At 38.5% G+C, this 27,572-nt stretch overlaps 1 protein-coding gene across 2 annotated transcripts in view; it reads left to right on the top strand.

The window, feature by feature from the left end:
* ksr2 (kinase suppressor of ras 2) overlaps nt 1-27,572 on the top strand; it is a 143,745-nt gene that overhangs the window by 12,315 nt on the left and 103,858 nt on the right. For both annotated transcript variants that reach the window (XM_067439495.1, XM_067439494.1), the window contains exons 2-3: nt 6,868-7,008; nt 15,907-16,057. In XM_067439495.1, coding sequence (XP_067295596.1) covers nt 6,868-7,008; nt 15,907-16,057 — 292 coding nt within the window. The remainder of the gene's footprint in view (nt 1-6,867; nt 7,009-15,906; nt 16,058-27,572) is intronic.

Below are 27,572 nucleotides of genomic sequence, written 5' to 3' on the forward strand. Positions count from 1 at the left end.
ACCGTTGCGTACATCAACCGTCAAGGTGGTCTACGCTCACGTCGCATGTCGCAACTCGCCCGCCATCTCCTCCTCTGGAGTCAGAAGTGTCTGAGGTCGCTTCGGGCCATTCATGTCCCTGGGGTGCGCAACCGGGCGGCCGACGAGCTGTCACGAGCTGCGCTTCCGGGAGAATGGCGGCTCCACCCCCAGGTGGTCCGGCTGATCTGGGTTCAGTTCGGGGTTGCACAGGTCGACCTGTTTGCCTCCCCAGAAACGTCCCACTGCCAGTGGTTTTATTCGCTGACCGAGGGCACACTCGGCACGGATGCACTTGCGCACAGCTGGCCCCAGGGCCTACGCAAATATGCGTTTCCCCCAGTGAGCCTACTTGCACAGACACTGTGCAAGGTCAGGGAGGACAAGGAGCAGATCCTGTTGGTGGCCCCGTATTGGCCCCACCGGACTTGGTTCCCAGAACTCATGCTCCTTGCGACAGCCCCTCCTTGGCCGATTCCTCTGAGGAAGGATCTTCTAACTCAGAGACGGGGCACCCTCTGGCACCCGCGTCCAGACCTCTGGAAACTTCATGTCTGGTCCCTGGACGGGACGCGGAGGTTCTAGGTGACTTACCTCAAGAGGTAGTTAACACCATCACTTCAGCTAGAGCACCGTCTACGAGACGGGCCTATGCCTTGAAGTGGAACCTGTTCGTCGATTGGTGTTCTCTCCGCCGGGAGGACCCCCGAAGATGTTCGATCGCGTCAGTGCTTTCCTTCCTGCAGCAGGGGTTGGAGCGGAGGCTGTCGCCCTCCACCCTCAAGGTTTACGTTGCTGCTATTTCTGCCCATCATGACCATGTAGAGGGTAAGTCGGTGGGGAAGCACGACCTGGTCGGCAGGTTCCTTAGGGGGGCGAGACGGTTAAATCCTCCTCGTCCTCCCTCCATACCCTCTTGGGATCTTGCTCTGGTGCTCCGAGCACTGCAGAATGCCCCATTTGAGCCTTTGCAGTCAGCAGAGCTGAAGATTCTGTCCATGAAAACTTTGCTGTTGGCTGCATTGGCCTCCATCAAGAGGGTAGGGGACCTGCAGGCATTTTCGGTCGACGAATCGTGCCTGGAGTTCGGGCCGGGTGACACCCACGTGGTACTGAGACCCCGGCCTGGCTACGTGCCCAAGGTTCCCACCACTCCCTTCAGGGACCAGGTGGTGAACCTGCAAGCGCTGCCCCTGGAGGAGGCAGACCCAGCCCTAGCTTTGCTCTGTCCCGTCCGCGCTCTGCGGATCTACGTGGACAGAACCCAAAGCTTCAGGACCTCAGATCAGCTCTTTGTCTGTCACGGAGGCCAGCAGAAGGGAAAGGCTGTCTCCAAGCAGAGGATGGCCCACTGGATAGTGGATGCCATCACCTTGGCCTATCAGGCACAAGGCGTGCCCTGCCCGCTCAGGCTGCGAGCACACTCTACTAGAAGTGTTGCATCCTCCTGGGCGCTGGCACGTGGCGCCTCGCTGTCAGACATCTGTAGAGCTGCGGGCTGGGCGACACCTAACACGTTCGCTAGGTTTTATAGCCTACGTGTAGAGCCGGTCTCCTCCTGTGTTCTCACCTCAAACGGGTAGAAGCACTGAGAGGCCCGGCTCTTGTCGGCTTGCTGCGCCTCGGCGCTTAATTCTCCAGAAGCAAACTCTGTGAGTCCTCCACCGCCCTCGGTGCCGGGCGTGGCGGAGCGTCCGGCATCAGGCCCCTTACCGCTGAATCCTGGAGAACCGGTAATTGGCTGGGGCCATGTGAGTGACCCTACGGGGATCCCACACTTTTTCCACGGTTGCTCCTCTCGGAAGCCCGTGTCTTTCCCTTGGGAGAGCCCTCCTTTTTAGGGATGGAGCCCCCCTCACGGCGGCGGGCTACGGCTCAGCTCGGTCCCCACATAACTCCCGTGGTATGATGTGGTTCCGCAGCGGCCCCCCATTGGGCACGCTTTCCCAGTGTTATCCAATAGTCACTGAGCGGGTCATGCGGAACAGCAGTGATGGACTTCTCGGTGTGAGCCCCGTCTCATCAGGTAAGAGAGCTCAGGAGGCTCACACAGGGCACTGGAAGGGGGCAGAGTCCATGGCGCTTTGGTAGGGATTCCTATTCGTCGGTACTCCGACGTGGCGTCGAGAGTGACCGACTGAATGGGAACGTCTCGGTTACGTATGTAACCCTCGTTCCCTGAAGGAGGGAATGGAGACGCCACGTCCCGTCGCCATGTCCTCTGTCCCTGCCGGGGCGCCAGTCTACCTACTCGGCTCCTCAGCAAAAAAGATAATTTGATGCAATCACCTGTGTCTCATTTATACCCGCGTGGCGTGGCATGAGCACCTGGTGCAATCATTGCATGCCAATGTGCATTGGCTCGTTTAGTTAGACTCGAAGTAGATTGGCTCTCGCAAGCGAGATTCCTATTCGTCGGTACTCCGACGTGGCGTCTCCGTTCCCTCCTTCAGGGAACGAGGGTTACATACGTAACCGAGACGTTTTCAATAAAGTGATAAGGCTTACTATTATTTACTCATTAGTTTAAAAGGTCATAACGTATCTTGGTGTCATCTAGTTTTAGGATAATTTGTCAACCTTAATCCTTTTTTCTAGCTATGTGTACAACCTTTATTACCTCATTGCTTGTAGACAAAACATGTTTTGCTGTATTCTATAGTTTTTGTACATTGTAAAAAAGGGAGCATTTTGCATCACTTTTGAGTTTAATAATTAAGTCATAAGTCAATGTTTGAGTGAATGTATAGTTTTTATTTTATTTTATGCAAATTGTTATTTCAATCATTTGTGCGTCCTGTCATGTTTTCTATTAAATTATTTTATAGAATAATTATAGAAAATTTAATAGAATATATAGAATTCTATTAAATAATTTTTGGAAGTTTTAAATAAAACAAAGATTATAGTTTTACAAGAAAATTGTATTTCAGTATTTCCACTTCAAAAATTTGTGTTTAATTCAATGCGTTACTTGCCATATCGTTGTATTTTTGTGTGAAATTTACTTGCAGTGAAAATTGCTTCTGCACCAAAAATGTATTTTGTGATTTTCACATGTATATTTATGTGAAATCACATGGGACAAAAATGCTCATATGTCTTAAAATGTCTAATATTTCTAAACGTGACAACAAACCCTCAACAACAGTGTGAATAAAACTGGCAAACAGTGCAACCATATTAATTATTCATGCCCCCATGCATGCTGGGAATGGGCTGAACCACAGAATCTTTTTTCAGTGTAGACCTATTTGAACTCAAAAATGCATTAATCTAACACACATGCTGTGGTTAAAAAGTCATGACAGAAAAAAAAAAAAACATTTTCTTGATGTAAGAATTTTTTTTTTTTTACAGTGTAGTACATTTATGCTTTTTAATAACTGTGTGAATAGTCTGCAAAATAGGTTTGCTAATGTCTTTGTATATACAGTGTTGCTATTTTTTCTACTTGCATATTCTAAGATTTTATATAATTTTACTGTATGCTAGAAATCTACCATTAATACTACACTGCATCCATGGATAATACATAAAAGGGAGGTGAAAAAATGCTATAGAAAATAGTGCCTCCTGTGAGGTTCTGTGTGTTATGTTTATTCATGAAAGTACAAACAAATAAGCTTTAAATGTTGCCTCCTTGTTTCCCTGCACAAACATTGCAGTGACATCACTGTCTTGGGAAACTTTTCCAGTTTAGAATATTCATGTTTTTTTCAACATGCTTAGAATCAGTTCAAAGAGATCATAAAATATTGAATGACATTAAGGACAGATAAAATGGCAAGCATTGCATTTAAAGTTGCTTATGGATCTGCATGTGTGTCATATATAACTAATTATTCTTCTATAATATATGAAAAAAAACAAAAAAACACATTGACCTTGTTTGGCCTATATGGAATCTGGACACATTTTAAAGTCAACATGAAATCAATTCCGGAATATTGCATGTGTTTTTTTTTTAACATGCTTAGAATCAGTTCAAAGAGATCATAAAATACTGAATGACATTAAGGACAGATAAAATGCCAAGCACTGCATTTAGTGTGTCTAAATGCGTGTCATATAATTAATTATATTTTAACAATTAAAATACATTGTTTGGCCTACATGGAATCTGCGCACATTTGAAAGTCAACATGAAATCGAAATAGAGAATTCTGGAATATTGCAATATTTATTATATATTTTTTTTAATCTATGCATATCGTTATTATATTTTAAAAATGAATATGCAAAATTGTATACTTTGCTGATATATTATTGGCTGATACAGCTGTTCATCGGATAATCAGCCATCAGCCTATTGTTTTTACAGCTTAACATCTAAATAATCGTATTTGGCCATCAGTACTGACATTGTCTTTCAGCCTAGTCCTGTGTCTTCTAATGTGCAGGACTGTGTCAAAAACCTTGGTGTCATGATTGGTTCCAAACTGTGCTTTGATAAGAAGATTAGTGCTGTTGTGAAAAGCAGTTTCTTTCCGTTTAAATATATTGCTAGAATCAAGATTATGCTCTCTAAGGAGGACCTCGAAACTTTTATTCAGGCATTTATAACATCCAGATTGGACTACTGTAATTTGCTCTATCTGGCTTTGCCCAGATAAATCAGCTGTAGATCATTCACAAATAATACAAAATGCGGCAGCCAGATTACGGACTGGCACTGAAAAACGTGAGCACGTGCTCGTCGCTCTTCACTGGTTCCCGAGTAAGTTCCAGTTAAGCTTAATTGTTTTAAAACTTTGCATGGACTTGCTCCTCAGTACATTTGTGATCTTCTCATCCCATACACATCTTCAAGATTCCTTCTTCGATCATACAGTCAATTACTACTCTCAGTTCTTCATTCACTTTTTAAGGCTAAAGGATGACTCTTGGTGGCAGCTCCTTTGAAATAGCTTCCTCTCTACATTAGATCTTCCCCTTCCTTTTGTTTAAATCCTCTTGTATTATGTTTTAATTGAGGTTTTACATTTTTCATTTGTCCTTTTTTGGTTTTGTCTTTTAATTAGTTTTATATATTTGAACTTTTGTTTCAACATCTGTTGTCAATGTGCTTTATAAATCAATCAACTAAACTACAAATAGCCTGTGATCAGGGTGATAGATAGGCTTACAGTTCAAAACATAATAATACAATTCATTAATCATTTCTGAACATTGACTCATTCACCTTTTTCTCATGGTTTATCAATATAATTCAATCTATAGAATATAATAGTATGCATTATATAGATTATTATAATATCACAAAATAATAATATCACATTTGTCTTGTTTTAAATAAACACACACACACACACACACACACACACACACACACACACACACACACACACACACACACACACACACACACACACACACACAACTTCAGTAAGAAATTTACTTTTATTATTAAATTAATTAATCATGTAAATTAAATGTAACATCATTACAATCCTTTGGCTAATAGCATTACTACATCCATCATTCAGTGATATCTTCCAAAGATTTTTTAATTTTGGTGAATATTCCCCCTCTAAATAGTGTTGATATGGCAACAAGTTTCCTCATCTTGGACTTGCCGTGTGTGGGAAGTTTTAAACCATGTGTCATTTCATTCTTACTACCAATAGTGTATAGTATGGTAAAGTAAGTTCAAAATAGGCCACCTTCCAATAGTATGCAATGTTCACGCACCGTTAAAAAATAGTGACATTAGCCTGCAGCAGGCTTTGTTTCACGGTGACCATATTAATCCTCCGTTCAAGCCAAGTTTGCCAGGTCTGCTTCTCTAATCCAATAATTGTTGCGCTTTGTTACTTTTTATAAGATGCGACATTTTCAAAATCTGTATATTTTATCACGAAATTCAAACGATAAATGGCGTTTTGACGTTGCTAAATGTAACGCGACAGGTCGCCGTAGCATCTAATTTTAAGCAGCAGCCCAGAAAGCATTTCTTCCTCTTTAATACAACATGAATAAAACATACAGGGTCATCAAATGGTATGTTGAGAGATACGGTACAACTTATAGAAATGTATTATGTCTCAATGAATCGCTCAATCAGTGTTTCAACAACGGAAAGTCATTGAAAAAAACAGCTTGTAAAAAATGTCACTTAATTTACCTCAGGTTATCCAACGTTCACAGTTCGTTAGTTAGCTAAAAACAACAAAGAAGCATACCTACTGTTAATTACATATTTATGTTTGGATAAATAAGTCATGAAGACAAGTGTTTATAGGGTGAATTCATCTCAATGGCACTTTTTGTGTCCCACTTTTTGTGTTTTTGAGTTGTAGCTATACAAACATTTCTGTTTTTTTTCGAGTATCTGAATGTAATAGTTTGGGCTCTGTTTTTAAACATACCAAATGACAGGGTTCCTTCTATAGTTTACAGCAGGGGTCCCCAAACTCAGTACTGGAGTGCGCTGTCCTGCAGAGTTTAGCTCCAACCCCAATCAAACACACCTGAACCAGCTAATCAATGACTTTATAGGCCCTAGTAAGACAATGATTAGTTGTAGAAATTGCAATTAATGGTGTGTTTGTTTGGGGTTGGAGCTAAACTCTGCCGGACGGCCCTCCAGGACCGAGTTTGGAGACCCCTGGTTTACAGCATTAGTTGGGAGAGATTTATTTTTCCCTTTAGAAAATTAAACTATATGTATCATGTGTATCAGATATCATTCTGAACTTTACTAGTGACAGAAATTCTGTTGATATGTCAGAATTTTAAGCACATTTTGTGACACACAGGTGTAAATTATCTAACGTATAACATAAAAATGTTAAATATTGTGTAGGTTAAGGAGTGCTATGAAGTTCTTTCTTTTTTTCTTTCTAGGGTAAACTGGTGAAGTATTTCAGTCGGCAGCTTTCTTGCAAGCGTAAAGTGTCCTTACAGGAGCGAAATGTGGAACTGGATGGATTCCCGCGGCTGGGACATTGGTTCCGCATTGTAAACATGAGAAAAGAGGTTATTGAGGTATGTACAATCCTGTGTGTTGTGTATACAGGAGGTGGTGATATGTTTAAAATATTATATCAGATATGAGTCATTTTATTTAATTAAAACGATATATATCACGATACAGTTATTTTATAGTTTTTATACCCTCAAAAATGTTGATACCATTGAAATTTCAGAATTCTTGTCACCAATTTTCAATATTTTGATGATACCGCAACAGGTTCAACCCGCACTCAGGTGGAGTTAGATAGTCTGTAATAGGTACTCTTGGGAAAGGGAAAAGTCCAATGACAAAAAAGGCAGGTCCAAGGCACTCAGTCAGATGTAAACATAGGATAAGGAAATAATTAAAAAGCCTTTATTAGGTATGGCTTAAGTCATTTTAAGCTTTGCCCTGATGAAGACCATTGTTGGTCGAAACATGTTGGCTCTTGTATTTTAAAATGAATTAAGCCATACCTAATAAAGGCTTTTTAATTCTTTCCTTATCCTATGTTTACATCTGACTGAGTGCCTAGGACCTGCTTTTTTTGTGCTTTTTTTTACTAACTATAAGTAACATTGCACCTACATGTCAACTAACTCTAATCAGAGTATTAGTAGATTACCTGTATTTTGCAGAGTATTAGTAGATTAGATTATCGGGATATTGCCCACCACTAAAGCCGGGTTCAGACTACAGGAGTTTTTAAATCCTAACTGATTAGGAAATCTGCACCTTGCACTTAAGGAGAATCTTCACAGATTTTTTTCTCTTAAATCTCAAACATGCACACATTATACATTTTGAACATTGTAGCACATCACACACTACAAGATATTATTTAGATTTTCATGCCAGGAGGAGCACCTCACGTGATCTCATGGGAAAGCAGATATTAGGAGTGTCGAAATTAATCGTTTCTTCGATGCATTGTGATGCAGATGAGAACGATTCGGTATCGGTTGAAGAATAGACCATAACCGGTTATAATGTTACTGATGTCACATATAATGTTATTTGTCACATATAATGTTATCTGTCAAATACGTGCTTTGTCACGGTATCATACAATGGCAGAGGGAGGTGAGACGTGAGTGCGAGTGATTAAAAATGCTACTTTAAAATACTTTAAAAGCTGACATCTGGGCACATTTCGGCTTTTATGAACAACCCGGTAAGCACAACCTGAAGAACGCATGCGCTGTGTGTAAATCAAAGCTAAGATTTATCAAAACAAACAGTTTTGAATCAAACAGTCTTAGTCAATCTCATGTCAATCTTGAGTACCTATAGAGTAGCATTGCATTCTTCATATATCCGGAAAGTCTTTCGTTTTATTATATTTATAAAAGAAAGATAGGCTGTACAGAGTCTTTACGAAAAAAAATGAGTGCATGGAGGCGTATCGTGTGGGTGGAGCTAAAGAATCACGAGAGCGCACAGCTATTGCATTGAGAGCTTCTGAAAGCTGTGACATCCTCAAGCGTGGAAAAGAAAACGTTATAGATATGATCCAGAATCTGATCCCGAGGTTGAAATTGAATAGGAGCAGCAGCAACAGCAGGACGTCTCGATGAGGTATTGTTAGGCTACTGTATTTAGTGCCATGTCAATATTTGTGTGTGGGTTACTCGTGGTTTATGAGGACATTATTTGGTTTATGGACTATTGTATGCAGGGCTTGACTGGTAATCTGGCATACCGGGCATTTGCCTGGTGGGCCGACGCACTTTGGGGCTGGTAGTTTAAAAAAAAAAAAAAGTATATTTTGTACCACTGACAACATGCAGCGACAGCGGCCCATTGGTTTGTCTTCTGCATTGACAAGCCGAAGCGAGAGAGACCTCCCCTCCATATTAGGCGCTTTTTTCTATTTATTTATTAGTATTTGAGCGCATGGATCTGCAAAGGTGAATATCCGCACAGCGCAGGAGCTGACGAACGTACACTGCGCTTAAATACTGCTCTATACGGCACTTTGACTCCGAATTTTGTTTTATACAATTGTATGATATGGAAACATTACAGGTTCTGTGTTGAATCAGCTAATAACAGCCGCGAGCATGTATTCATGATGAGGTAAAGTGGAAAACGGCAATACACACAAATGTTTCACCTTAGCAGAACCACAATTTACATTGCAGCTAACGGCGTAGAAATGTGGTGTTTTGGAAGAAACATTTATTAAAAATGTTGCTATATTACTTAGAATAATATTGCAGAAAATAAATCACTTTTATAGAGGCTGTTTTCGGATTTTCTACAGGTGTTTAATTTTTTTTACTTACAAATATAATAGTTTATTATATATGTTTTAGGCCTATATAGTTTTAGAAACCATATTGTCATATAATGAGGGGCATGGTTTTTACAGTCTATGTTTTTTACCTTGTGACTACCATGATCTTACATTTAAATGAAACTGGCCTACAGTAACTATAGTCTATAAAACAGTTTTAAAGTCTGGATCCCATGAAATAAGGACAAAGCTTTTTTTTTCCTCTTTAAAAGTTTTATTAACTTTTTTTTAAATAGATTTAATGAAATTTAATAGCCTCATGAAAGATAGATATCAGTGTCTTACTTAAATTATGTGTTAACTCTTGAAAAATATGATTGTTCAACCCAAAAATGTGATCAATTACTCACCCTAATGTCATTCCAAACCTAAATGAATTTATTTCTGTGTAGCATAAAACAAAATAATTTGAGTCTGTTTTTCATGTTCATATAACATTCAAATGCTAGCCTAACCAAAATGGCTTGGTTGCCAACATTCTTCAAAACATCTTCTTTTGTGTTTCACAGAAGTCATACAGGTTTGGAAGGACACGAGAGTGAGTAAATGACGACAGCATTTAAAAGCAGTAAATTTACTACTGCATCCTAGCTCAAAATCATCAGTGCTTTACTGCTAAGGGCATTTCTGTGTAACAAAAAAAGCAATGTTAAGTTTATCTGCATTTGCTGCAAATTCGATAATATCTCTCATTATTTGTCCTTGTCCTAGTTTTATTTATATACTCCAATTTAAGGCCCCAACCCCAGCAAAAACATTCATGGGAAACTCATGGGCCGGATGTGCTGGGTATGCCAGAGCCGAATTTTAGCCCCAGTCCAGCCCTGATTGTATGCGACTAAACGGTAGCAGTAGCAAGCGAAACGTTTTGCACGTCAAACTAGTGTATACATAGAAAAACAATGGAATAGTAGCGCATTTGAATGAAGAAGTGTGCTGTGTGTAAACGGTCCATAATGTTTGAGGTGGTTTTACAATAAACAAACAGACACCTATTTAGTATTTAAACACACACCATACAGCGCATGCTCCATTGATAATTAACTATACAAGATTGTGTTGTTTACTGATGTTTACTTGCGTGACGATATCCAACTAAGTTACAAACAGACATTTGAAGCAGTTTTACTTACCGCCTGCTTCCAAAGCACGACCGTGAACCTTTATGTTCCAACTGGGAAAACCAGGTTGCTGCTGATAGAGGTGTTAGTGAGGCCAGCAAGAGGTGCTCACCCTGTGGTCTGTGTGGGTCCTAACACCCCAGTATAGTGATGGGACACTCTCCTGTCAAAGAGCACCGTCCTTCGGATGAGATGTTAAAGGGGGGGTGAAATGCTGTTTCATGCATACTGAGCTTTTTACACTGTTAAAGACTTGGATTCCCATCCTAAACATAGACAAAGTTTCAAAAAATAAGTTGGACGTTTGATGGAGTATTTCTGTGTCAAAAATACTCCTTCCGGTTTCTCACAAGTTTCGGAGAGTTTTTTTCGAGTATGGGTCGGCTTGACGTCAACAGGGCGGAATGTCCTTGTATGGGCCGTACGGGCTCTTCTCCCGGAAAGGTGCGCGCGCACGTGACTAGATGCACGCCGCCCACACTGCTCTCAGGTGCAGCAGATCCAGTCGTCCGTGCAACACGTCTGTTGCGCTGCGCTCCACTTTATTCCTATGGGTGACATTAAGCGACTTCAGTTTCGGAGTCCACTATGCGCTCCACTTTATTTTTGACACAGAAATACTCCATCAAATATCCAACTTAGTTTTTGAAACTTTGCCTATGTTTAGGATGGGAATCCAAGTCTTTAACAGTGTAAAAAGCTCAGTATGCATGAAACAGCATTTCACCCCCCCTTTAATGTCCAAATTCGCTCATTTTCATTCACTCCTTCAAGTGGACTATATTAGTGGAGTAGGGAATAGTAAATGAGGGTATAGGGGCGATTTCGTACACAGAAATTGTTTTAGTATGTGCTACCAACACTAAGGTTAGAGGTTAGAATTTGTTTTATTTGTTTTAGGCAATCAGCTCTGTGATGGACATGACTATCGAAATCTTTGGAATCAGCTGCAGGGCGGGTTTTTGCCTGAGAGGCTAGAACCCAAGAGGCTAGAAATTTTGATCGGTGTAAACCGAGTTCTGCTGTCTTTTTCTGCCTTTGAGAAAACGAGAGCTCAGAGGAGCTGATCTTGAGTTCTCCTGTTATGACGTCATATCAGGAAAGGTTTCCTCTGCTTCCTCTGCTTCGCCCGCCCAGAGAATTAGAGAATGAATTCAGTTTATCAGTCGCGATGTCAGCACAGTCTTTACCATATGGATTTGACAGCTGCGCCACAAACAGTGAGTAATAGTGTTCATTAATGCCTGATCTAGGATCAGTGATGTGTAGATAATCATTCAAGTTCACACAGACTTTCTTTCTAAATCGTTTAATACTGTCAGTCTGGATGTCTTGATGCATCAGTAAATCAAGCCAGTGACTAAAACAATCAACTTCACGACGTTTCTGTTAGTAGCATGAAACAAATCTGTTATTGAATGAATTAAACTACAGAGAGCAATCAAAGAACACTGCAATGCACACTTGTCCAAACTGCCTTTAAGCTGCTCAACAGAAGCTCTTACTGTATTCATGTCGATGTCGTGTTAGCTGCGGTGAAAGCATTTTGTGAGGGAAGTAATGTTGCAAAGTTCACTCGTGTTTATTCAGAGTTCTCAGATACAAACTAAAAAAATGTGCGCATGCACAGCGCTCTCAACAACTCGGTATAAGAACACTTCCTCAGCAATCTTTCCATAGCTCTCCCTGCTGCTCGCCTGACTAAACCACACCCCCTCCGCACGTAATCTCAATTCAAATGCAGCCAATCACGACAGTGGGTGTTTTCACTGAAGACTCACAGCAGACACGCCCTTTGAAACAGAGCATTCAAGCAAGAGGGCTAATATCAGTTTAGAAAAAATGCCTTTTATTTCTAATTTATGACATTTTTTGATGTAAAAACCATACTAACAATATAAGTACACCTCAGGAAACCTTATAAAATAATAAAACAGTCCGTGCAAATCAAATCAAACAGATAAGTTTGTTTTCATACTGCAAGCTACACAATGTTCTTCTGCAAAAAATATTGCACAAATATTGTCACTAAATATATTAGAAATTGTCACTAAATATATTATAAGTTATATACTAAATAAATGTTTTATACTGACAATTTCACTCCCCTTCATTGCTAAAAACAATTACATTTGTTTGATATTTTCATTTATTTCATGAAAGTAAGAATTGATTTAATTACACAAAAGTTCCCCAAAGTACCTTTCGGTAAACCGTTCTTAAAAGCTCAATTTTTCTTAGTGTAAAACATTTGAATAATCCAAGGGTTTCACACTTGTTGTTTATTTGGTCCGGACCCAAAAAAACATAGGGATACGTTCACAATCTGATTGGTCGGCTTTTATGACATATTGCATATTTTGAGACAGCACTTATACTGAACATCCAAAACAATGCTGTGTGCTGGGCTAAATGCACTCATTGTATGATGGTATTTTGACCAGCTGAGAATTTTTGAAGAGCTTTATAAAATGTATCAAAACCCTCCTTCACACACAAACAAAGATCTGCTGTGAGGAGACGGGTTTTGTGCCGAACTGTGATGGGCAAACCATGATTATGACAAGACAAAAAAATATGCGTGAGCATTTTGTCCCTTTTAGGGTCTCATCTTTCTGTTTTTGGTTTGTTTACATGTTTTTGGTTCGTGTTGCGTTCAAATATCATCTGAACCGCGGCGGTTTGTTTGGAAGCTGACCGAGACCGATCTTTTCACCGTCTCGGCCTGCTTGTTTGGTGCACAAAAGGGTTCACATGGCATCTGCCAAGCAGATCGAAACCACTGAAAATATGGGTCTCGGTCTGCTTCCAAGCGAACTCTGGAATTTGAAATGAACGCAACACGGACCAAGGACACCAAAAACATCATTATTTCATAAGATGCGACCCTAAAAAGGACATAACGCTCAAACGTTTTTTTCTCATCATAGTAGTGATGTTGCTCATCACAGTTCAGTGCAGGCATCAGAACCGTGTCTCCTCACATCAGATCTTCGTTTGTGTGTGACGGAGGGGTTCCTGCCACTGTTTGGACTCCTTTACACATTTTATAAGCTCTTCACAGGTTCTCAACTGGTCAAAATACCATCACAAAGAGGCTACGCCCATACAGTGAGTGCATTTAGCCCAGGGAACTTATTATGGATGCTCAGTAAGTTCCATCATGAAATGTACTTAAAAAACTTAAAAAGTCGACCAATCCGGCCGTGAATGTATATATTTATGGCTTTAGGTTTAGTGTCTTTAGGTTCGGGGTAAAATGCCAAAGTAAATGATAAGCGGACCAGGACTAAATGTTTTTTTTTTTTTTAGCAAATGTTGTTCAGCACGCTGAACTACAAGTGTGAACACACCCTACAGAATGTATTTCCACAATAAAGAACCTTTGCTCTATGGATGTTCAAGGTTCTTCATGGTACCTTAGAGTATACATCATATTGTTTCATTCTCAGTGTTTGATTCCAAGCTGAAAATGATAATAGGAAATCCGCAGAAAAATAAACAATATCTTAAGAAGGCTAACAAATTACACACAAGTGGGATAGCAGTGAAATGTATTACAAACATGTCTATGCAAAAGGCATTAAGAAAAAACACAGAAAACGAATAGGATAGAAATAGAAATATCTAGATATTGCACACTAAAGTGAAATTCAGAAATGTGTGTGTGGAGAGATTGTGTGATTAAATGTAAACATGTCACGGGTTTACGACTGGCTAGAAGAGCATCTTTATAAAGGATCAGGAGCTTTTGAGGTAAGTAGCTCATTCTGAGCCTCCCCATGCAGTATATCTCTAAATATTTCCCATCTGATGGGTTGAAAGATTGTAAACAGAAGGTCTATAACAGAAGATACTCTGAAGGCCTTGAGGTTTTTTCACATGAGACGCTGTCCTTAGTGCTGAAGTGTTGGGGCTGTCCAATGTGCTGAAGCCCTCTGCTGATGTGGAGAAGGAATTGCAGATACATAGAGCGCAACAGTCAGGTTCCAGGAATTATAATATTCATATTCATTTATCCTATTACAATATCATATACATTTTATAAAACTGATTTTGAACAGTAAACATTTGAAATCGGCGAGCTACAAGTTTATTTATTTGTTTATATATTTATTTTTAAGCCATCAGCCCACATTATTTAAACTTATTTGTTTCTGTATATACAGTATAATCTATATATTTAAATCAGTAGTTTTTTATTTTTCCATTTTTTAAATGTTTATATCATGATATTGTAGTTCTTTCCCTCATTAAAGCCATTAAGTACACAGTCCTGTATACCTTTGCAATTTTGTACAATTTACTAATTACTAGTGACTAATGGTTTAACTCAACTCATAGCTGGTTGGTTCATGGCTCATGACTCTTTTTTGAAAAGGTGAATGTGATAAATACTTCTGGAACCACTTCTGGAAGGCCATGAGTAGAGTAAATTTGTATGAATTAAAAACCAAATTCATGCTACGTCATATTTAATTTTTATATCTTCAAAATATATATATATACATATAATAATTTCATCTAATATTTACATTTTAAAGAAGTTGTATGGCTTCTTGCAAGCTAAATGGTTGTAGGTTTGAACCTGTCGCCACTGAGAAAAGCACTTAAGCTCAAGTTGCTCCAAGGCCATAAGTTTGTTTTCATTTACTGTTGATAACGGCATTAGTAATTGCAGTAATTTTATGTGTTGCTGACATATTTAAGTCAAATTTAAAAACATTTTAAATTTTAAAAAGAGTACTGTATAAAGTTTTATAAAAGATCATTTTATCATACATATATTTTTTTAAAATGACTTATTTATTATTTTTTACACAGACATGTTTTTCTTTCCATTAATGCCCTGTACATATTTCTTAACAATTTCTCTTTGATTTTCCCATATAATTTTTTTATTCTATTACATATTTTTCCAAGTCTCTCATGCTCACTGAGGCTTTTCACCAAGGCTTTTCTTTTGTGCTCACTGAGGCTTTTCTGCAAAAATGTATTTGATCAAAAATACAGTAAAATAATTTATTACAATTTAAAATTATAAAGTGTACTGTTTAATATCAATTTATTCCTGTGATGTGGCATTTTCATCGTCATTCCTCCAGTCTTCAGTGTCACATGATCCTTCAGAAATCATTCTAATATGATGATTTGCTGCTTAAGAAACATTTATTCTTATGATCAATGTTGGCAACCATTTTTGGCAACATTATTTAGAGCATTTTTTTGGATACTTTGATTAGAAAGTTCAGAAGAACAGCATTTAATTGAAATCATTTGAAACAACATGAAGGTCTTTACTTTTGATACATTTAATTAATCCACTCTGAATAAAAGTCGCATATTAATTTCTTTAAAAAAACTTGAAACCTGAACTTTTGAATTGTAGTGTACTATTTGAACAAATACTATTTTTTGGAAGTATTCAAAATCCACTTGGCTTTTCAGTCGAGGCCAACTGGCATGATTCTCCATCACTGATCAGTTGTGTGTACGTGTCTTTGTTGTAGGAGATCTCCCCAGGTGAGCTGACTCTCGAGGCTCTATTTGAGATGTCGGATGAGCAGGTGTGTGAGGCGCTGCAGAAGTTTGGAGCGAGTGATGAAGAATGTGCTCGGCTCAATGCCTCGCTCGCATGTCTACGATCAGCCCACAAATCAGGTGAGTTCACGGGATGTAGCTAAAAATATCACCAGAATGTTCTGTAAGCCTTCAAACACTTCTGAATTACTGACAGTTCTATTAGAAATGTAGTCTGTCTGTCTGTCTGTCTGTCTGTCTGTCTGTCTGTCTGTCTGTCTGTATGTCTGTCTGCTTGTCTGTCTATATGTCTGTTAGTCTGTTTGTCTATCTATCTATCTATCTATCTATCTATCTATCTATCTATCTATCTATCCATCTATCCATCTATCCATCTATCTATCTATCTATCTATCTATCTATCTATCTATCTATCTATCTATCTATCTATCTATCTATCTATCTATCTATCTATCTATCTATCTATCTGTCTGTCTGTTTGTCTATCTGTCTGTCTGTCTGTCTGTCTGTCTGTCTGTCTGTCTGTCTGTCTGTTTGTCTGTCTGTTTGTCTGTCTGTCTATATGTCTGTTTGTCTGTCTGTCTATATGTCTGTTTGTCTATCTATCTATCTATCTATCTATCTATCTATCTATCTATCTATCTATCTATCTATCTATCTATCTATCTATCTATCTATCTATCTATCTATCTATCTATCTATCTATCTATCTATCTATCTATCTATCTATCTATCTATCTATCTGTCTGTCTGTCTATATGTCTGTTTGTCTATCTGTCTGTTTGTCTGTATGTCTGTCTGTCTGTCTATGTATCTGTCTGTCTGTCTACTCCTTATGGCAAAATGTACAGAAAAGTATGAAAGCACATTGTAGAGAATAACTGGAATATATCATTAGAAGGCAGTATTCATACTTTTGTTCACATTGTTAAGCTTTTGTGTGAAAACATCTAGTGTGACCATCCAGTAGAGGGCAACACAATGCTGAGTTTCATTATTGTGGACTGTGGTGTAAAAAGATCTTTATGTAACTCAGTTTCATATCATGCATATGATTTCACTTGATAAGATGCATTTAGTGGTATAGAAGTTGTTTTTGTGTGAAGTCTTTATTTTATATTTTAGTTTATTAATTACAGGTGGTGTGGACTGGGGAGGGAGATTTGTACCTGGGGTCGAGAAGATCTTTCAATGTTTTTAAAAGGAATCTCTTGTGCTTATCACGACTGCATTTATTTGAACAAAAATATGGTAAATACAGTAATAGTGTGAAATATTATTACAATTCAAAAGTTATTTAAAAATATATTTTGAAATGTAATTTGTTCCTGTGATGGCAAAGCCATTCAATGGCAAAGTCTTCAGTGTCACCATCCTTCAGAAATCATTCTAATATGATGATTTCCTGCTCAAGAAACATTTATGATTATTATCAATGTTGAAAGGATTGCTGCTTAATATTTTTTTGTTAAAACCCTGATATTTTTTTCAAGATTCTTTGATGAACATTTATGTGAAATAGAAGTCCTTTGTCGTTTTTAGCTGACAGGAGTGGCACTGATGTAGTCTTCTGCTGCTGTAGCCCATCAGTTTCAAGGCTCTTCTGCAGGCCTTGGTTAGAAGGAGCGGTAACTGTTGCCTTTCTGTCAGCTGGAACCAGTCTGGCCATTGTCCTCTGACCTCTGGTATCAAGAAGACAGAACTGCCATACACTTGTTATTTTCTCTTTTTCAGTTCATTTTCTGTAAACCCTAGAGATGGTTGTATGTGAAAAATCCAAGTAGATCAGCAGTTTCTGAAATACTTAGACCCGCTCATCTGGCACCAACAACCCATGCCACGTTCAAAGTCACTTAAATCACCTTTCTTCCCCATTCTGATGCTCAGCTTCAACTTCAGTAGATCGCCTTGACCATGTCTACATGCGTAAATATGGCTGCCATGCGATTGGCTGATTAGATAATGAGCAGTTGAACAGGTGTACCTAATAAAGTGGCCAGTGAGTATAGTTAGAAAATGTAATGTAGGCATTGGCATTGGTAATTGTTTCTCATGGGGCTGTAAGGTATTTTCATCATTTACAGGGGCTAGTCAGTGATTTTATTGCCGTCCGAATCCAGAATGTCAGTGTTTTCTCCCACCACCCGCTTAAAAATCCCCGGCCGAATTACCTTCTGTTTTTTGACAAACACCAAGGTCGTGTGGTCATTTAATTGTCGTCCGAATCCACATCTCTGAGTTTTCAAGAAAAGATTGCTTCAAAATGAACTGTTTATATCCTTTTTGACCACTGCAGGGCACCATATCGTTGTGTTTCCCTGTAATTTGGATGTATTTTAAAGATCTAAAGCCTGCACTTTTATTACTGAAATGCTGGAAAGTGATGAAAGAATAATCTTTCATCTCCACTCAAAAGAGAACAAAACCCAACCACAAACTTTTGAAATAAGGCGTTATTACAGCAGTAATTAAAGTTATATGGGTTAAATTTGCAGCATTGTATTAACTTATTTCCGCTCATTTCCACTTTTTTTTATACAGGAGATTTAAATAATTAATAATTTCCTATTATTAAATTAAATATGATTTCATTCTTATTATTCCAAGCATATAACATTTTTACAGCAGACAATCATTCGACTGATCACATGAGCAGCGTTCCCAGGTGCGCAAGATAACAATACTCGCTTCCCACCGTGAAATAAAATAATAAATAAAAATATCGCCATCCAAATGCATGTTTTATCACTGAGGTGGCATGCAAATTTATTTTTACGGACGTCCAGATTATAAACAATTACCGTCCGAATAGGGCTATTGACGTCACTTTCCCGCCGGAACACACGGAGTCTTGGAGCTGTTTAGCTGCAGAACGTTTTGCTTCATCCACGCCTTTATCTCATCCAGGCAAGTGATTAAAGTGGATGGTGTGACGTCAACAGAGGAGGATGAACTTGTCCTAAGGTAAAGTTGAGTGTCATTAGCATAGCAGTGAAAAGAAATCCCATGCCGGCTGATGACACGGCCAAGGGGAAGCATGTAGAGGATGAACAGAGTGGGTCCGTGCACTGAGCCTTGAGGGACACCGCAGGTGACGCTGTGTGACAGGGATGTAGCTTCTCCCAACGCAACATATTCAGTTCTCCCAGTGAGAGAAGAAGAAAACCAGTTGTGGACAGAGAGTCAGAGAGACCAATGGTGGAATGTAAAAGGTGAAGGAGGATGTTATGATCAACAGTATCGAAAGCTGCAGTTAAGTCCAGGAGGATGAGAAGGGATGGGGAACCAGCATCTGCCGCCATCAATAGATTGTTTGTGACCCTGACCAAAGCTGTTTCTGTGCTGTGTCCTGAGCAATTTTTAGAGAAAAAAAATCACCTTTCTTTCCCATTCTGACATTTAGTTTGGAGTTCAGGAGATTGTCTTGACCAGGACCACACCCCTAAATGCATTGAAGCAACCACCATGTGATTGGTTGATTAGATTATTGCATTAATGAGCAATTGAACAGGTGTAGCTAATAATCCTTAAGGTGAGTGTACGTATCTACGGTTGTATTTTGTTATACAAAATATTATTAACCTTTGTCATTAGACACACTAGTTTTGTATGGTACTTGGAGTTTCCTATTGTTACTGTGGCTAGCATCTTGCGTTATCTAGACAATGCTGTCTCTCTAAGAAACTAAATTTAATCAGAAATTGTTTAAACAGTGGATTATATATTGTTTAAAGTGGATAATATCACTACTTGCTGCTTGCAGGAATATATTTGGAATTGCCTGGAATGCAGTGAGCTTCTGGGCTGTTTATACATGCTGTGCTCAGTGTTTCTACCACCGGAGGGCAGCATTGTATTATGCGCTGAAAAACAGCACAGTTTGGTAACGGTGTTAGGTAACATCACACTTTAAATGAACAGAAAGATCTTTCTCACAGTGTTTGTCCTCTGCCTTCACAGCTGGAGATGATTGTTGTTCCTTCTCTGACCTGAAAAAGATTTTCAGAAGGAATTTCTGCATATGTTCAAATCTCAGTCACGAGTGTGAAGTTAAAAGAGCTTGATAACTGATGTTAAATCACTTGAAGGACTGGAGTCTTCTGCTTAATGAACTCTTGTGATTTGTTTGTGTCTTGTCCTAAATTGATCAATAGATCTGTAAAGTGTTTCCACATCTTTCAAACATTATAATACCACAACTTGCAGATTGGAACTCATGCATGGAAGTTAATATTTTGCAAACGATTTAGTGATTTGATTGATATATCAGCCAAATGAACAATAGACCCATATTTGGCCATCTTGAAATGACTGGCATTGGCAAACAATATATATTTTCCAAAATCACACACACACACACACACACACACACTGGTCTATGTGGTTTACGGGGACTCTCCATAGGCGTAATGGTTTTTATACCGTACAAACCGTATTTTCTATCCCCCTACACTGCCCCTGCCCCTAAACCTACCCATCACAGGAAACATTTTGCATTTTTACTTTCTCAAAAAAACATCATTTAGTATGTTTTTAAGGCCATTTGAATTATGAGGACATTTGATATGTCCTCATAAACCACATTTATAGTTTAATACCAGTGTAATACCCATGTAGTTATACAAATTTGTGTCCTCATAAACCACATAAACAGGCACACACACACACACACTCACACACACACACACACACACACACACACACACACACACACACACACACACACACACACACACACACACACACAAACACAAACACAAACACACACAGCCTGACTTGGTCATACTCAATTCTAGTCAGAATATGAACCACCTGACCTAAGAATTGTGTGGGCGGGGCTAACATACACAGAGTTGTGGTCAGAATTATTGGCACCCCTGGAAAATAGCTAAACCATTGAACATCCACATTTCCACCATCAGGGCAATAATTAAGACGTTCCAATCAACTAAAGATTTTACAAATCTGCCTAAAAAAGGAAACAAAATGAATCTCCTGCCATGACCATCCCAGTCCCCTGACCTGACTGAACCCTATAGAAAATGAGTGAGGTGAACTGAAGAATGGGACTCTGATTCTGGAGGATCTGGAGACGTTCTGTATGGAGGAACGGTCTCTGATCTCTTGTCAGGTGTTCTCCAAACTCATCAGGCATTATAGAAGAAGATTTAGAGCTGTCGTCTTGGCAAAAGAGAGGTTGCAAAAAGTATGGAACATATTTTTTATGGTCAATGTGTATTAGAGAAAACACTTATTTAATAAAAAAGCCCCCCCCCCCCATTTTCAATTGTTTTTACTTTAAAATGTAATGAAAGATTTTTATTTGAAAAAAAATTTTTAAATAAAAAAATAAAGCTCACAAGGATTAACAATTTAAATTTAAAAATGTCTCTGTTGACCAACAGAGGGCAGCAAAGCTTTTTCATTCTGATAGTATGTTGTGTAAATGTTAGAATAAGGACTGTGAGAAAACAAAGGAGAGCTATTCTGCCATATTCTTTTGCAGGTGAATTATATCATGCATACTACTTTTGCACAAGTCTTATGGTGCTTTTTTAAAGTAAAACTGCAGGTGATAAAATGTAATGCAGTTTGTTGTCATTGAATCTCTTTACCGATTCCATGGTACCCTCTGAACAGATATTTCGTTCCTCTGTTGACTGTGTGTTTGCTCTGATTAGCGTTAGTGTGGCCGCCCTGGAGTGTCTGAATTTTCTCAAACGTAGATTCCCGCTGTGATAGTGTTCCGACACAGCACTAACCACCGATTGCACTGTTGAAAGTGTGATCAGGCTGGATTGCTTTGTTTAAAGACAGGCTTAGAGATGCCTTTAAGATGCGGGTAGCTTGTTGAGGACACAGCATGGGATCCTTCAGGGTTCAGCAGAGGTGCCACACAAGAACTATGGGGGATTCCAGCTGTCACAAGAGCATGGTGTATAATTTAGAAATCGCACCTCTCTTCATCTTGATTTCTTTTTATTTCTTGCTGTCCTTCTTCGTCTGCCACTATATACCCCCCCTTGTTCTCATCTCAGCTGTGTCTTTATTCAGACTCTGATTCATTTAAATGCATAGTTCACCTAAAAATGAGAATTCTGTCATCATTTACTCACTCTCATGTCATTCCAACCCACTTGGGACATTGTTTCTCCTGTGATCCAAGCATCTCTTATCATCAAAGTGAATGGTGGCCAAGTTGTCGAGAAAGATTATCATTAAATAAAGACTTATACAGTATGCCGGTGTGTTCCTCACATGATGCTATTATAAGGATTCAGAAGACTTATTAAATCAGGCATAACATCATGATATATATCCTTCCACTTTTGCTGCCAGAACAGCCTTAATCTATCAAGACATGGACTCCGCCAGACCCCTTAAGGTGTGCTATGGTATCTGGCACCAAGATGTTAGCAGTGGATCCTTTACATCCTGTGAGGTGGGGCCTCCATGGATCAGACTTGTTTGTTCAGGACATCCCACAGATGCTCGACTGGAATGAGATACAATACCTCAAACGTATTAATGTGCTCCTTAAACCTTCCCTAAACCATTTTTGCTTTGTGGCAGGGTGCAATATCCTGCCGAAAGAGGCCACAGAGTTTGGTGATACGTGTGAAAGTAACATCCACATGGATGGCAGGACCCAAGGTTTCCCTGTAGAACATTGCCCAAAGCATCACACTGTTTTTGCCGGCTTGCCTTCTTCCCATAGTGCATCCTGATGCCATGTGTTCCCCACGTAAGCGACGCACATGCACCCAGCCATCCACGTGATGTAAAAGAAAACGTGATTCATCAGACCAGGCCAGCTTACATTTGGTCCGTGATCCAGTTCTGATGCTCACCACTGTTGGTCCTTTCGGCGGTGGACAGGGGTCACCATGGGCACCCTGACTGGCCTGCGGCTATGTAGCCCCATACGCAATAAACTGAGATGCGCTGTGTATTCTGACATCTTTCTGTCAGAAACAGCATTGACTTCTTGAGCAATTTGAGCTACAGTAGCTCGTCTGTTTGATGGAACCACGCGGGCCAGCCTTCACTCCCCACGTGCATCAATGAGCCCTGGCCGCCCATGACCCTGTCGCAGGTTCACATCTATTCCTTCGTTGGACAACTTTGGACCACTGCAGACCGGAAACACCCCACAAAACCTGCAGTTTTGGAGATGTCCTGATCCAGTTGACTAGCCATCACAATTTGGCCCTTGTCAAATTCGCTCAAATCCTTACGCCTGCCCATTATTCCTGCTTCTAACATTAACTTTGAGCACAAAATGTTAATTTGCTGCCTAATATATTCCACCCACTAATAGATAGTGTTATATGGTCATATGGACAATTTCTTATGCTTTATGGAGCTTTTGGAGCTTTTTTACTGCCCTTGGTCACCATCCAGTTTAAGTGTAAGAAAGAAAGAAGCTCAGATGTTCGTTTAAACTTTTAGTTTTGTGTTCCATGTGACTTTAGTGAGTTTGAGACCTCCCTGCTCTCCAGAGAAAAAAAGTAATTTTGCTAAACAGGGTTCTTGTAGGCAGAGCAAAGCAGCGCAAGGGAATCAGTCATCTATCCTGTTTTGTTACCTAATACAATTAAATAAAAAAAAAAAAAAAAAAAAAAAATATATATATATATATATATATATATATATATATATATATATATATATATATATATATATATATATATATAAAGCAAAGTTCTCTCCTAGATCTTTTAAACATTTATCCGCACTGTAATTGTAGGGGGTTCTGACTCTTTCTAGAATATAATCTGTCGGCTGCTGTAACATTCCTTCGATATACAGGGGATCACATCAGAAAAATCACTTTTTCTGGTTTGAGGGATTTCTGTCTTATCTTTTAAAAGACATACACCATAGCGAAAGTGGAAAGTCACATCTCAGCCATTTCCCAAAACCTTTCAATAATATGTACCAATTTTATGTTCAGCATGTCAGCATTTATATATCTACAGTTTATAAAGATCAGGTGTATAATACTGCTCATCTTGCTATTTTATTGACCTCCCATTGTTGGACAAAACTCTCTTTCACTGGGCTTCTTCTGAACAGCCCGTTTATACATTATTGTTTAATAGTTTTGTTTATTACTACCTGCACTTAGAGCTGGTTGACCAAATCACCATAATTGGCATACAACATTACTGTGTTCACATAATGTTATTAACAACATTAAGTGCCCAAAATTTGTCAGAAAAATCCACATGTACAAACAAAATTATTTTACTTTTATGTATTTGCTCCGGTGAGTATGGTGTTTTCAAAAGCAATAAACAAATTATTAGTGCTGTTTGCAATCTATACCAAGAGTTAAAATACCCTACTTTTCTGACCTTGTAGAGATATTTATTCACATTGAGCACATTTGATTTGAAAGCTGTGCTGGAGGCAACGCTTAGATACTTGTGAGATAAATGGATAGTTCACCCAAAAATGTTTCCATAATCTACTCACCGTCAAGCCACCCTAGGTGTATATGACAGTCTTCTTTCAGACTAATACAATCTGAGTTATATTAAAAAATATCCTGGCTCTTCCAAGCTTTATAATGGTTCTCAATGGCAGCCCAACATTTTTTAAGAGCAAAAAAAAAAGTCTCATTTTTCATCACATCATTTTGCTTCAGAAGGCATTTATTCCACCCCCCCCCCACCCCCCCCGTCTGGACTACTGTTGTCAGTGATAAAACTATCTGAAATTAACATGATTTCTTAATGTCTAGTGACATATCAGTTCCCTTTTATGATTCATTGAAATACATTTGTTACATACAGTTCCTTTAAGTAAGCAAAGTAATCTGGAAATATTTAATTTTTCATTGAGATACATGCCTTCTAAAAATCATGTTCAAATCTATTTTCTTAAGTCAGTTAGCATGGTGGTGAGTCACATTCAGGATCCTAATTGGGTCTTTGTTTTACCCACAATCCTCCCCTACAGGCTTCCTCATTGTAAATGCTGCTTATCATCCATATTAGTGTGTAATTGGGATGTATGTTTTCAATTGCCCACAAATGCAGCCCCTCAAACAGCTTTACAAGTGATCTGTTTTTCAGAAGAGTCATTGCCACAAATATCTGTCCAAAAGTAGCTGTCTTCATAAAATAAACTTTTACAAACAGTAAAAATAATTTATATAAACCTTTATGCGTTTACTTCTCATTATGCCTGGCTTTAAACAAAGTAGTAATGCATTTAAAATGATTCCAAATTACCAGGAACAATTCCATTTAGAAATTCAGTGTAACAATCTGTTAGAATGTTTGGTAACACTTTAGTTAAGGGTTCAAATTTTCACTATTATTAGCATGCTGCTTAGCTTGCATGTTACTAGGATATTATCTGTTTATTAGCATATTATATTAATGGATTATTCTGCATGACCATATTCTACTACCCTTAATCCTACCCAAGGTAACAATTACCTCACTGACTGTTAATAAGAAGTAATTAGGAGTTTTAAAAAGGAGTTAAAAAGTCATTGTTAATAAATAGTTAATAGTGAGAATTGAACCCTAACCTGAAGTGTGACTACATTTTGGTTCTACGAAAAGATGCTGTCTTATACTTTATACAGTTCAAAGTTTTTGATGTTTTTGAAAGAAGTCTTACTATACTTACTGTATAGTCACAAAGGCTGCATTTATTTGGTAAATATTTATTTATGTAAAATATTCAGAAATATTATTAGCTACAATATAAAATAGCTCTTTTTTTCTGAGAATATATATTTTAAAATGTCATTTATTCCTGTGAAGCAAGGCTGAATTTTCATATTATTCCAGTTTTCAATATCACATGATCCTTCAGAAATGATTCTAATATTTTTTATTATCAGCTCAAGAGACAATTCTTCTTATTATTAATATTATTAATGTTGAAAACGGTTGTGCTGCTTAATGTTTTTGTGGAAACTGTGATTCATTTAAAAAAAAAAAAAAATCTGGATACTTTGAGTAGAAAGTTCAAAAGAACAGCATTTACTTGATTTTTTTCCCTCTTTTGTAACATTATAAATGTCTTTTCTTGTCAATTTAATGTATCATTGCTGAATACAATGTATTAAAATCTTAAAAAAACCTTACTGACCCCAAACCTTTGAATGATATTGTAAAGTGCATGTAGAGCAAAGTAGTAGTAGAAAACTAGCTAAAAAGAAGTCTAAAGAGAAATGATATACTTGATTTGCAGGTTGGTCGAAGGTTTGTTCATTGTCTCAGTGAAGCCTGCCCAGTTCCTCTTGGTTAAGAGACTTAGTCATTTCACAATATTTCTAATGTCTTTTGATCTGATGCATGTGTCATTTCCTGTCTGTCAGGATTCTGTCCACTCTGTAGGACTGAGAGCCTTTATAATTAGCTCCGTCTTGACACAAATATCACTGCTAAGTCATATTCAGTCACTGTGTCATGTACTCAAAGTCATATTGCTTTATTATTAGAGCAGAACCTAATTAACGGTATTGCGAAATGAAAATGTATGGGAAAACCGCGGGGGTGACGAGTCGTCTTGACACCTCTCATGAGTTGTTTTCTGACATTAATGGCAGTATCTTTGACTTGTGATAATGGCATTGCTAATCGAGATGCTAATAGAAGTTTCTATGTGTCCCTTTGTACCAGTTGCATAAGACACTGTTGCTAGGCAATGGTTGTGACTGCAAATGTATTGTTTCAGAAATGTTGACTTGTTCTCATTAGGATTTGCTGGATGGATCATTATTGGTCGACTTTTCTTCTTTGTGTTCTGCAGGCTGGGCATTATGTCATTAGTGGTGTTATAAAACTTGTAGTTTGGATTAGGGATTTGACCTTTCACCCTAAGTATTCAATTTAGTCATGTAATTCGTCACACACTGTTTGTGCAACAGACCTGAACAAAATTTCAAATGGAGTGGCTTGATTTCTTAGCACTTATGCAATAATTTTGACATGGTGGATGACGAAACGGACAAAAAAAATCCCATAGATTTGCATTTGACCATGCAGAATCCCCAAGCAACTGCATAGAAATATATTCAAAACCACTCAAAACACCTAGCAACCTCATTGCAATGCCTTGGCAAACTCCCAGAATACTCTAGCTGTTACGTCCCAGGACTTGGCCTAGGACTTAATGCTTGTGGCATTAAGTTCTACAAGTGAGAGGAGTTGATTAATAACTCAAAAATGTAATGAAACTGATCAGGAAGAATGTTTGAAACAGTTACTATGAGGCAACACGTCTTCAAGTGATATTGATTATGTAGAACTAAATCTTTGAACCTTTGTTGCTTGCTTTAATAAGACACATTCATCATTTCAGGAGAGCAAACACTGAGGAATTATTGGCAGCTGTTGCCACAATCTACTGCACAACAGACGGATTCATTCGCACCTTTCTGTAGCAAGACAGAGGTGAATCTTGAGGTTGAAAATTGACGACAGACAAAACTACCATGGGGTGGGGAGATGAGGATGTTTACAAAAATACTTATAACAGCTTTTTTTGGAGTACACACTGTTTTTGTTTAATCTTTGTACTCATTTCAAGGTGTTACTATGAAAAATAGGTTTATTGAAGTGTGCTATTATTATACTACTTTTAAACTAGAAATAAGAAAGTATAC

This window comes from Pseudorasbora parva, chromosome 3 (genome assembly GCF_024679245.1).
Source record: "Pseudorasbora parva isolate DD20220531a chromosome 3, ASM2467924v1, whole genome shotgun sequence".
Lineage (NCBI taxonomy): Eukaryota > Metazoa > Chordata > Actinopteri > Cypriniformes > Gobionidae > Pseudorasbora > Pseudorasbora parva.